The 12,531-nt window shown below is 48.7% G+C and overlaps 1 protein-coding gene across 1 annotated transcript in view; it reads right to left on the bottom strand.

Annotated features, from left to right (window-relative positions):
- CLUH (CLUH binding protein of NUMT mRNA) overlaps positions 1-3,514 on the bottom strand; it is an 82,980-nt gene extending 79,466 nt beyond the window's left edge. The window contains exon 1 of the mRNA XM_035139029.3: positions 3,236-3,514. Within this exon, the coding sequence (XP_034994920.3) occupies positions 3,236-3,353 (118 nt within the window). The 5' untranslated portion in view covers positions 3,354-3,514. The remainder of the gene's footprint in view (positions 1-3,235) is intronic.
- Positions 3,515-12,531: the final 9,017 nt, after the last annotated feature.

Raw genomic sequence — 12,531 nt, 5'->3', positions numbered from 1 at the left:
TGGCTGGGACAACCCAGCCAAGTGGGTGGTGTATAATAAACAACAAACAACAACAACAACAACAACAACCTGACTGGGTTTCCCCAGCCATTAACTCAAGTGTGGGAAACTCTGATCAACACCAAACTTCACAAGGTCCTCTGGGATGGACTGCCAGCATGGATGGGAGTCCCACAACACCTGGAGGGCAAGCATCCCCCCCTCTGTCATCCTAGTTCAATTCTGAGAAGCAGAAGAGCAAGGGAGCCCCCCAAAAGAGAGGACAGAAACTATGGCTCCCCCCCCCAGCTGGAACTCGGTTCCGGCACCTCTCAGGTGGGCGCCATTGCCATTACAGTGGTACTTCAGTTTAAGTACACAATTGGTTCCGGACGTCTGTACTTAACCTGAAGCGAACTTTCCCATTGAAAGTAATGGAAAGTGGATTAATCCGTTCCAGGCGGGTCCACAGAGTCCTCAACCTGAAGCGTACTTAACCCGAAGTATGAGTGTAATTGGTTCTGGAAGTCCGTACTTAACCTGAAGCATACTTAACCTGAAGCGAACTTTCCTACTGAAAGTAATGGAAAGTGGATTAATCCGTTCCAGATAGGTCCGTGGAGTACTTAAACCAGGCACCCCCAAACTGCGGCCCTCCAGATGTTTTGGACTACAACTCTCATCTTCCCCGACCACTGGTCCTGTTAGATAGGGATCATGGGAGTTGTAGGCCAAAACATCTGGATGGCCGCAGTTTGGGGATGCCTGGTATAAATTAAGCAGGTGAATGGGGAAAGGAAAATGTAACTAAGAGAAGGATCTGAAATATTTTCCTTGAAGCTTGACATTGGGATGGTTTTGTTTGATGTTTTAACGTGCTCCAAACCACTTTGAGATTTTGGTTTCTTTAAAATATAAAGTGATATGGAAATGAATAATAATAAATCTCAGCGTAAGTAAAGGCCGTTGTGGTGACCATAACCTATGTTTAAGGTGCTGTTTGGTGATTAGCTTATATATCGGAGTTTCCAACACTGCTACTAGCTACTGATAGCCTGATTACTCTATGGTGAACCATCAATAGGGACACAAGCCTACAGAGGAGAGGACAACTGGACTTTGCTACACATTCGGACCCTGGGTGACAGGTTTTATTTATTTATTTTGACATGCTAGTAATATGTAATTATGTAGTATACATTTATGCCCCACACCTACCAATAAGCTCAGCGTAGTTACATGGTTCACCCCCCTTCATTTTACCTGCACAACAACCCTGCGAGGCGGACATTGGAGGCAGCAACTGGCGCCAAGGTCACCCAGTGAGCTTCATGGTTGCGAGGAGCATTTGAACCTTTGGCCTCCCAAGCACACACACTTGGAGGGGCAGGTGTCAGGGGAATCAGATCAGATGAGACAGTTACTATATAGGACAGGCCTATAGTTCACACCAACTAAGGGGGTTGGGGAATGTGTGTGAGCTGTACCATTTCAGGGGAAGGGGGGCGGCTCTCAAAGGATGGAATGCTCTTCAATACAGAAAAAATGAATAAATCCTTGCAACTGGGTATTATCAAGGAAAAAGGCAAGGCTATCCACCCTCCCTTCTTGCTGGTGGGACGTCATTTGCAAATAAGGTTATGCAGGGGTCATTCACAAATCCTGGGAGTCATGGGGGAAGAGGGCCAAAGGTCATGACCCTCAAGCCTAAAAAGATGTGTCATGATGAAAGCTGATGGGGAAATGGGGGGGGATTAACAATTATTTCTCCCCCCAGTATGGATCCGTTCCAAGGGTTACTCTTCTGCAATACACTGCAGCCACTGCTCCTCAATATGGGCAAGTAAATCTAGGCATGGGGTGGGGAAATGATTGACCACGTGAGGTTGCAAATAACTCCCCTTAAGAGTCCGAAGTTCAACACTTGGGAGGGTCCCTGACACTTTCACAAAGTTCGTTTTACCACCAAGGTGTGGGTGGGTGGGTGGAGAATCTGGGTCACAGCTCACGGCCCATGCTTATGTTGTCAAAGTCCCAGTGAGTTCCACGGGGCTTACTCGCAAGCAAGGATGCACACAGGAGGCGAAGCAGGGGCCTCAATAACCCATTGTGGCGGCTGAGTTGTGAAAACATGGGTCATATTCAAGGAGAAAGCCCCTCCCCCTCCCCAATATAAATATCTCGTTTTAATTTCTCTTCTGATGGTTTGGCCTTGTAAGCCACTTTCGATGCTTTGAAAGGGACTAAAGCGACTGGAGATTATTCAGGAGTAGCCACCTCCAAAGCAGGGTGGGCTGGTGGAATTAGCCCAGAATGTGATGAAAGCAAGCGGAAAGTTAAGGCTGCCTACTTACTTTAGAAACCCACCTTAGAGGCTTTTACTCACAAGCAAGCGTCACTGGCCTGGACCCTTACCCCCAACACCACTTAGAGCAGCAGCAAGGCTTAATTGGGGAGGGGGGAGATCTTATACAGAACTGCAACCTTTCAACACGTCACAAGCCACCTTGCAAACCACCGTCGGAAAGGTCACATATATGGAACCATAAGAGGCCCAGGAACAGGAAGCTTTTCCGGGTCGCCATCTCCAAAGGGCTGGGGGAGGGGAAATGGAGTTAGAGACAGGGGTCATTACCCCAAGAAACAGTCCAGGCGAGACAACTACACTAGGGTCGGCGCTTTCTCCCTACCCTAACCCGCCCAACCTTCAAATAATAGAACATGCTTAAAAGGATTGCAGGTTTCTGAAAAAAAGGGGGGGAGAACAGGTTTGAGCACACTTGTCAGGAAAGCAAAGAAAAAGAAACTAACCGCGCGCACCTATATGCACACTGCACCCATAAAAAAGAAGAAGAGGAGGGTGGCGGGTTGCTCCAGCAGAACTCCCGTCCCCAAAGCGAAAAAGGTTGCACCCAGCGCATAGCTGTCAAGTTTTCCCTTTCCTCGCGAGGAAGCCTATTCAGCCTAAGGGAATTTCCCTTAAAAAAAAAGGGGGAGGACTTGACAACTATGACCCAGCGTTAGGTCTGCTCGAGAGCAACCGCGCGGGGACGAAAGGGAGTCAGACCCACCCGCTCCAACTGGGGTCTTACTCCCGAGTAGGAAACCAGCCGAAGCGAGCAGAGTTTGAAACACTTTGCCCATGGGCAGGGGGGGCTGTCATTCCTTGGGAACGGCGGCGGTGAAGGTGAAACGCCTGCAGGGAACCCGGAGGAGGGATCCACCCAGGAGGATCCGACCGCGAAAGACTGCTCACCTGCGCTGAGCTCCGGCTCCTTGCCGGCCGGGCCCTGGTTGCCCCGCTGCTGCTGCTGCTGGTCCTCCTCCACCGCCGCCCCTGCAGGAGCCACCTCGTCCGCCGCCTTGATGACCATGGCCGGTCTCTCCGCCGCCTCCCCTTCCTCGCTGCCTCTGGCGAAGGCGCCGCCGCTGCTCCTGGCGCTGCTGCTGCTGCTGCGAAGGACGGAGAGAGCCACTCGCAGCCCCACGTGGTGCGCGCTTCACCTCCGGCGGCCGCTCTCTCTCTCTCGCTCTCCCACCCTCTGCCCGAGTCAAACTCCGCCCGACGACGGCGACGGTGCCCCGGCTGGGACAAAAAACAGAAGGGGCGGAAGAGGCGGGGCAGAAACGCCTTAAAGGGACAGCGGAGTCAGAGGGGAAGGGGAGAGGACGGGTAGGGCAAGGGAGGAGGAGGAGGACAGAGGAAAAGGAGAGAGAGAGAGAGAGAGAGAGAGAAAGGAGGAGGGGAGAAAAAAAAGAGGGGAAGGAGTATAATATGACCAAGCTGCAATTGAAATGATTTTTTTTAATAAGTTGTGTCTCTTTTGCTTCCCAATTTGTATTCCCCGCCCAGACCTCTTTATTGAAAGTTTAAAAGTACAGGCGAAACTCGGAAAATTAGAATATCGTCGAAAAGTGTGTTTATTTCAGTAGTGCAACTTATTATTATTTTATTTTAATTTTAGCTTTTACAAATGCTTTCTTTTGGAAATTCCACAGTAACAAAACAAATAGTTGTTGTTGTTGTTTAGTCGTGCCCGATTCTTCGTGACCCCATGGACCATAGCACGCCAGGCACTCCTGTCTTCCACTGCCTCCCGTAGTCTGGTCAAACTCATGTTTGTAGCTTCAAGAACACTGTCCAACCACCTCGTCCTCTGTCGTCCCCTTCTCCTTGTGCCCTCCCTACATTTCATTAATTACATTCCATTCATAATTGACCCGCCCAACGACAAATAATTACAATTACAACAAATAAAGGCATGACATATCTTGCTTTGCATGTCATGCATCTAGCTCATATATTGGTTTCACCTTTTAAGTCGCGTTACCGAAATAAATGCACTTTTTGACGATATTCTAATTTCCCGACTTTCACCTATATAACATTATATGTGCGCTAAACATGGTGAGACGTAAATGAGAGAAAGAGAGAAACAGCACCCCGTTTAGAAGGGAAAGTAAAAGGGGGGAACCTCCCCCCAAACTGTATACTTTACAAAGTTGTGGTACTTTACCAGAATTTAACCTATTAAAGTATTTGTAAGAATGGATTCATTGAATTTGTCCAGGGTGAATCTGTGTTTATAATCACGTTGTTCATATATTGTGAGTTTGTATATAAGTATATTGTGAGTTTGTATATAAGTCTTCAATCCAATCACAGAAGGGAGCTGCATTTTTATTTTTCCAATTCATCTGTATCAGTCTATTGTCCTTCTGTAAGGTTCCATGTAGGGACCCAGGTGGTGCTGTGGGCTAAATCACTGAGCCTAGGGCTTGCTGATCAGAAGGTCGGCGGTTCGAATCCCTGTGACGGGGTGAGCTCCCGTTGCTTGGTCCCAGCTCCTGCCAACCAAGCAGTTCGAAAGCATGTCAAAATGCAAGTAGATAAATGGGAACCTCTATAGCGGGAAGGTAAACGGCGTTTCCATGTGCTGCTCTGGTTTGCCAGAAGCGGCTTTGTCATGCTGGCCACATGACCTGGAAGCTGTACGCCGGCTCCCTCGGCCAATAATGCGAGATGAGCGCGCAACCCCAGAGTCGGTCACGACTGGACCTAATGGTCAGGGGTCCCTTTACCTTTAAGGTTCCATGTGCTGGGCATATAATTCAAAATGATATTTTTGCTCTGTAAATGCAAGGTTGTTCCGTACAGTTCTGTCACTGCAGGTGAATAGGCAGTGTGTTGCTATGCAAAGCCCCAAACAACCGGAACCCAGTTGGCCTTAAGGACGGTCGTAGCACCCGGGTCACTGGGAGCATCCAGAAGAATACTTTTAGTCCTCTCCCATTTAAACAGGCCTTATTGGCTTCAACTAGAAGTCAGGCATTTAGTGTTGCCCACCTCATGCAGTGGGACACCTTTTTCCGCAGAGATTTGGCAGGCATCCTTGCGTTTGACATTCAGGTGTCTCTTGAAGACTTTTCCTCTTAAAGACAAGCATTTTTTAAAAAAATGTTTTCGGGCATTTTAATGATTATTCCGTATTCCTTTCGAAAGTCTTCTGTACGCTGCCCTGATGTTTTGTGAGAGGGAGGTATATAAATACTTTTATAAATAAATAAAGAGCAAAGAGCAATGGGACCTTTATAAGAGGATGGTGCCCGCTAGCAAGCACCTAACTAGACACTGACCTGTCAGCCCTAATTGCAGCAACATTATAGTTTCCCCCCCCCATGTTGCTAAGGCTGCAATGCAATCTGATGCACACTTACCTGAGAGTAGGGATGGGGTGGCGAGTTGTTTGCGTCTTAGTGAGAAACTACCTACCAAAAACCTCTCAAACCAATACACAAGCTGAAACGTTGCTGTCCTTTGAAATCCACACTTCTCTGAATTTTGCAAATGCAGGTCTCCTTTCTCCAACCAATAGGTGCAAAAATGTGTATATTTGGAGGGGATGTGTATTAAATTGGGTGGGAAATGGCTTGCAGGAATGTGTCAAGAAGCCAGGCAAAGATGTGCTTGTTCAGGTAAATTTCTCACTAAAATCCCGGCAAAGTTACCTGAGAGTAACACAACGGAAATTGCTTCCAAGTCAACTTGCGCAGCAGCAGGCTGTGTGCCCAGCGAAACCGAACCCAGAAGTGAATCCTGAGTCAGCATCTTCTTCTGAACAGGTATTCCATCCCCACAGTCTCAGACTTGGGCGCAGATGCCACAGTCTCAGACTTGGGCGCAACAGTGACTAGGAGTGACTCACTCATGGGAAAAAGTACCTGTCACTCTTTGGTTGTTTATGTAATATACCATTTATCCTGGCTACTTCATTACCAACAGATCTTCACCCTGTTGAGTATCTCTGGCTGTCCTTTGTTCTCTCTGAAGCCAATCTCTTCCAATGCTGGCCCTCGTTCTCTCTGAAGCCAATCTCTTCCAATGCTGGGCCTGCTTTATAATAACAAGACCCACCCCCCTCCAAAAACTTTCTGCCAGTGGCGTGTGGTCGGTGGACTAGAGGGGCTAGGCTAATCCCCTAAATGTCCCTTTGGTGCCTCCTTCCCAAAGTGTGGGAAGTTTATGCCCAGCTTAGGAGGGAGGCACGATGCTCATGCGCGGGATGCCAGGACGTCACAACATCACATGTGCAACGTAGCCCCTCCATCGCCCTTGCACTGTTCCCCTGTGAAAGATTTCACTGCATGCCACTGCATTTCGTCTTTACCTGTGTGTATATATTTAGAGATATATAGATACAAGTCTCTTGCAGAAGATCTGTGTATTGAGCATTCACCCTGCTTTGCTTGCATAAAGCTTACGTGGAGGTTAGAATATATCCACGTTGGACTGACGTCGGTTCCGATTTGTTTGACGGGAGGTAATACAACAGTGAGCACCCTACTTTTGCTTGCACACGGTATATATGTATTTGTGCTTTCCTTCTCCCCTGCCCTCCCCCACTCCTGGCACTTTTAAGTGCATTTCCCTGCCACTTTCCAAACTGCAAAAAGAAAAAAAGTTTTTAACAAGTGGGTTTGTTGCACTGGGGCAACAAAGCGATTCAGTCCGCTGTAATTGTAGATTGCAGGGGATTAGATGGCCCTGAGCATACCTGCCAAGTTGCTGTCAGAGAAATAAGGGGCCAGGCCGGAAATAGCAGACCGGAAGTAGCGCTGCCGCCATTTTAGAACTGGGCGGAGCATGCTCAGAAGTGACTTTTGATGCTGCTTTGCCCAGTTCCAAAATGGCCGCCGCACCAGAAGTTGCACTGCAGCCATTTTGGAACTGGGCAGAGCAGCATCAAAAGTCGCTTCTGAGCATGCTCCGCCCAGTTCCAAAATGGCCGTCGCGCCAGAATAAACCGGGAAAAAACAAAAAAATCCATTTTTTCAGCTGGAAAAACGGGGATTTCCCGGGGAAAACGGGAGACTTGGCAGCTATGGTCCTGAGCTGTATACCCACTTGGGTGTCCAGATGCCAAAGAGACAGGGCTCCTCTGACTTTAACAGTTGTGCAGATGGGGGAATCTCAGCAGGGTGCAGCTTGTCATGCAAGGCACACCTGCTGAAATTCCCCTTCCAGTGCAAGTTTTAAAGGCACAGTGCCCCTTGTCCTCTTTTGCATCCAATCAGCCTGATGCCAACTTAAGATAGCATCCTGTGCCTCGGGTGAAGTGGCATCTGGCCACAATGAACTGGGAAAGGAGCTAAGGTGCTAATGCTTATGTTCTAATCTAATATATATTAGATTTGTGAGAGAGTGTGTGTGTGTGTTTATGATGTCTGTAGGATTTATAATGCATGCATAGGAAACTTAACAGCATAAACCTATCCATGTCTACTCATAGAGAAGTCTCCTTGTGTTCAGTGTGGCTTGTTCCCAGGCAAGGGGGCAAGCAAGAGAGGAAACTATTTTTTTCCTGTTTAGGGCTTCATTCCTTTGGGGACAATACATTGAGGGCTGCAGGCCAGTGTTGGGAAATTGGGGTCACTGCCTGTGTTAGTTAAATGGCACTAGGCTAAAGGGTAAAGGTAAAGGGACCCCTGACCATTAGGTCCAGTCATGACCGACTCTGGGTTTGCGGTGCTCATCTCGCGTTATTGGCCGAGGGTGCCGGCGTACAGCTTCCAGGTCATGTGGCCAGCATGACAAAGCCACGTCTGGCGAACCAGAGCAGCGCACGGAAACGCCGTTTACCTTCCTGCTGGAGCAATACCTATTTATCTACTTGCACTTTGACGTGCTTTCGAACTTCTAGGTTGGCAGGAGCAGGGACCGAGCAACGGGAGCTCACCCCGTCACGGGGATTCGAACCGCCGACCTTCTGATCGGCAAGCCCTAGGCTCTGTGGTTTAACCCACAGCACCACCCGCGTTCCTAGCCCTAGGCTAGTCAAGGGCTATTGCCATTTCCCTTTACTCTTGCATCTGCTCTCTCTCTCTCTCTCTCTCTCTCTCTCTCTCTCTCTCTCTCTCACACACACACACACACACACACACACACACACCCTTGTATTCTCTCTTTCCAGCACGCCCTTCCCCTATTTTTTCACCCTCCCTGCCATTCACATAAAGTTAAGCAAAGCTACATGACCCCCAGGGGGGTGTAGGAACGCCATACCCTCCAACATTTCTCCGATGAAAATAGAGACGTCCCATTCCATAATGATAATTTTATTATTTATACCCCCCATCTTACTGGGTGGGTTGCTCCAATCTGGGCAGCTTCCAACACACACACACACCATTAAAAAAAAACTTCCATCTACAGGATTGCCTTCAGATGGTTCAGGGGTTGAACGACTCCATACCCTCCAACATTTTTCCAATGAAAATAGGGAAATCCTAAGGAAAAATGGGACATTCCAGGATCAAATCAGAAACTGGGACGGGTTCTGTAAATCAGGGATGTCCCTGGAAAATAGGGACACTTGGAGGGTCTGGAATGGAGCTTGAAAGTAAGAGCCAATTCTCTGTCCCGCCCAACTGAAAATAGATCGTCGCCATTTGCAAACTTCTATACTTCAGTGTGGAGTAGGGAGAGAAAGGTTTGAATCGGCTCCTGTTAGCTCTGCCCCTTTAACAATGGTTCGTTCTAGAAAGCAACTAGCACAGCTATTAAGTGATTTGTGCTATTGAAAGCTTCACCTGCCTGCTTCTGTAGCGCAAACACCTGTTAAGGTCTCTGTGATTGGCAGAGTTGGCAGATTCAGGGAGCTTTAACCTGATTCCTCCAGAAAAGGAAGGTGGTTTTTCTTACTTTCACACAGCTGGGGCTCCAAGCTCATTGGTCCTTGTTCAAGAGAGGACTCATGCTTATCTTATTAACACACTTGGCCCTATTGTCTCGACCAGAACCATATGACCTCTCATTAGGCATGGAGGGGGGCATTTAAAGGGAGAACTGCCTAATTCACTTCCTGAAACAATAATTGAACTGAAACCACAGCCAGGTTCGAAATTTGCAGTGCAATTATCTAGCCAAATAACTTGTTTTAGGGAAAATGCATATAGTTCTGTGTGTCAAGTGTACATAAAATGCATACATTTGTGAAAATAACATGTGAAAAAGCATGCTATTAGGCAAGAATTGCTTGCAGAAATGCGCGCAACTTTGGGAGAGCTTTGTACTAAAACAATGGCGAATTTTCACGAGGACTTAAAAAAATTGCAAACTGATGCAGAGCTTATCATCATTGGGTACAGGCAATGGAAAAACCGTGTTCTGCCCCTGCCCTGCTCTTTGAGTGACGTCTTTCATGACATTTCCGGATTGAGCGCTGTGCATGTAAGTGCAATCGCACACATGTCAGGCACGCCTATAATGGGGGGGGGGTTGCCTGTACTTGCAATGGCCCATTGGGGAGCCTACAGTCAGCCCCTGGAGCTTCCTGGCCCTCAAGCAGCAATGTTTATAGTACATCTAATCTTTCTCCTTCTGGGAGCATGTCCAGGTTGAGCTGAGAGAAAATTAAGCAAGGAAATTATTAGTGGCAATGGTGGTGTCCATTGGACCTGGTAGGGCAGAAGGCTGGGAGCCCAACAGTAGGTGGCGCTTGAGATGTTACAGCAGTGACGGTTGGTGCCTATTGGAATTGGTTGGGCGGAAGGCAGGAAGCCCAACCGTAGGTGGAACCAATGATGGGCAGAGCCAGGTCATTCTAGTGTTGTCCCTAGCCTCCTCCCTGCTAAGTTCTAGAAGGGCAACACAGAGACATAGGGAGGAGGGTACTGACAGGCAGGGGCACCCCCTAAACTCATTGTAAGTAAGAAGGCAGGCAGAGGTTGGTGGGGCAGTGCCCCGTTCACCCCAAATGGATCAGCCTCCACCATTGTCAAGTGTGGGTGGTTTGTGCAGAACGGTCTCATGGGCTGAATTGGGACACCAAATTAGGAGATTCCACTGAGTTAGAGGGTGCTGGGCAATTTGCTCATCCAGAGGGGATGAGCAAATCTACCCCCCCCCCCGAGGGGTAGGTTGGTGTCTTCCAGCACCTCCCACACAGACTCCGAGTATCTGCTGTCTCTGCCAGCAGAGCCAGCGTGGTGTAGTGGTTAAGAGCAGTAGACTCGCAATCTGGGGAACCGGGTTCGCATCTCCGCTCCTCCACCCTTGGGCTAGTCACACTTCTTTGAAGTCTCTCAGCCCCACTCACCTCTCAGAGTGTTTGTTGTGGAGGAGGAAGGGAAAGGATAATGTTAGCCGCTTTGAGACTCCTTCGGGTAGTGATAAAGCGAGATATCAAATCCAAACTCTTCTTCTGCCAAGGTACTCCATGCTCTGGTGCTCCCAGACTGGATTATCGCTGCCACCGTGCCCCATTTTGATTAGGGCTTGGCGATCTATCAATATATCATCCAAAACCAGTTTGATGTCCCATCTCGTGATATCGGTTTCATAATTTCTGACCTGGCAATATATCGTAAACCAGTGTGTGTGTGTGTGTGTGCGTGCTATGCAAAAACCACAATGTGGGGGAAACCATGAAGCCAGCCAACGCTTCTCTTGATTCCCGCAGCCCGTTATCTCTGCTTCCTCAGCTCCTCTGTGCCTCCTGCATGGGGAAGCGAATCACGAGGCAGGAAAAACACGTGAGCCAGCCAAAGCCTCCACGTAGCTCCATCTTTATTTCAGACATTGTGATATATCGGTATATTGCGATGTTTAGCTGGTGATACATCACGATGTTGAAAATCAGACGTCACCTTAATTTTGATTAGGGAAAAAGGCTCACGCAACTCCGAAAACAGACGTAGCAGAATGCCTTTGGCCTGTCGCTTCACTGCTGAAGATCATCTCTGGTGAGGATGCTGTGAGACTTCTTCTGGGGTGGTGATGTTTATCCTATGCTCGTTTCCAGGGCCTGGCAGAGATGGAGCTGAGAGGGTCCGACTGGGGGAGTGCTCCATCGCTTCCGGCAGAAGACGTCATGGATGAGCTTCCTTGCTTGTGAATGCAAGAGTGCCGTTGTGCGTCCCGGGGGTGAGTCAGCGCAAGTGTGGCAGGCTTCAGAGCGAGGAAGGGATATCCCTCTTCGCCACCTCCACCCGAGACTCTGCACAGACAGGCTTAATCGTGGCATTGCAGCAGGAGGGCGGATGAGAGATGGACAAGAACAGGCACGTTCAGGAAGGAGACTCCGCTATTTAGTGGAGCACAATTCCTCTGAGTAGCAGATCAAGTACCTCGCCGGCACTAGGAAGCAGGCTGCTAAGAAGCCTTTCTGTGACACATCACAGATCCCCTCAAAGGATCATGGGAACTATAGTCAGTTATGGGGGCTAAGCATTGCTGGGAGACCCCAGCTCCCCTCACTCAGCTACAGTTTCCAGAGGGGTTTAACAATGGCTCTCCTTCTTTCCCAGGGAACTCTGGGGATTTCAGAAGAGGCTGCTGGATCAGACCAATGGCCCAGCATCCCGTTCTCACAATGTCTGTGGGAAATCTGGAAGCCGGACCTGAACACAAGACCACTCTCCTGCGGTTTCCAACAATTGATATTCAAAAGCATTGCTGCCTCCGACCAGGGAACCGGAGCTTAGCCACCACAGCTAGTAGCCATGGATAGCCTTCCCCTCCAGGAATTTGTCTTCTCGCAACTCTCTGCACCAGACTTCCCAAGATTCTTTGAGGGGGGGGGAACCAATGGCTGCTCCAAATGATCTAATATGACTTTAAATATATTGTTTGGGGCCCTTCCCAGCAGAAGGAGAAGGAAGGGACCCAGGAATTACCACATTTTGATGTAAGTTAAATACAAAACATGGCTGTATAAAGGCTGAGTGTGTGCTCAAGACCTAACGGTATGCAAGCCAACCAAATCCTACTCCAGAGTAGGCTCTTTAAAGGACGAAAATTAGTCCCGTCTGTTAATTTCAATGGGTCTGCTTTAACAGCCATGGCTCCCCCCCCCACGAGGAATCCTGGGAACTGTAGTTTGTTAAATATGCTGAGAGTTGTTAGGAGACTCCTATCCCCCCCCCCCCCAGAGAAGCAGACATGGAGCAATGGATTCAAACTACAAGAAAGAAGATTCCACCTAAACATTAGGAAGAACTTCCTGACAGTAAGAGCTGTTCGGCAGTGGAATTTGCTACCAAGGAGTGTGG

This window comes from Zootoca vivipara, chromosome 14 (assembly GCF_965207765.1).
Source record: "Zootoca vivipara chromosome 14, rZooViv2.hap1.1, whole genome shotgun sequence".
Lineage (NCBI taxonomy): Eukaryota > Metazoa > Chordata > Lepidosauria > Squamata > Lacertidae > Zootoca > Zootoca vivipara.
The sequence above is the reverse complement of the archived record's forward strand: the minus strand, read 5'-3'. Positions and strand labels throughout refer to the sequence as shown.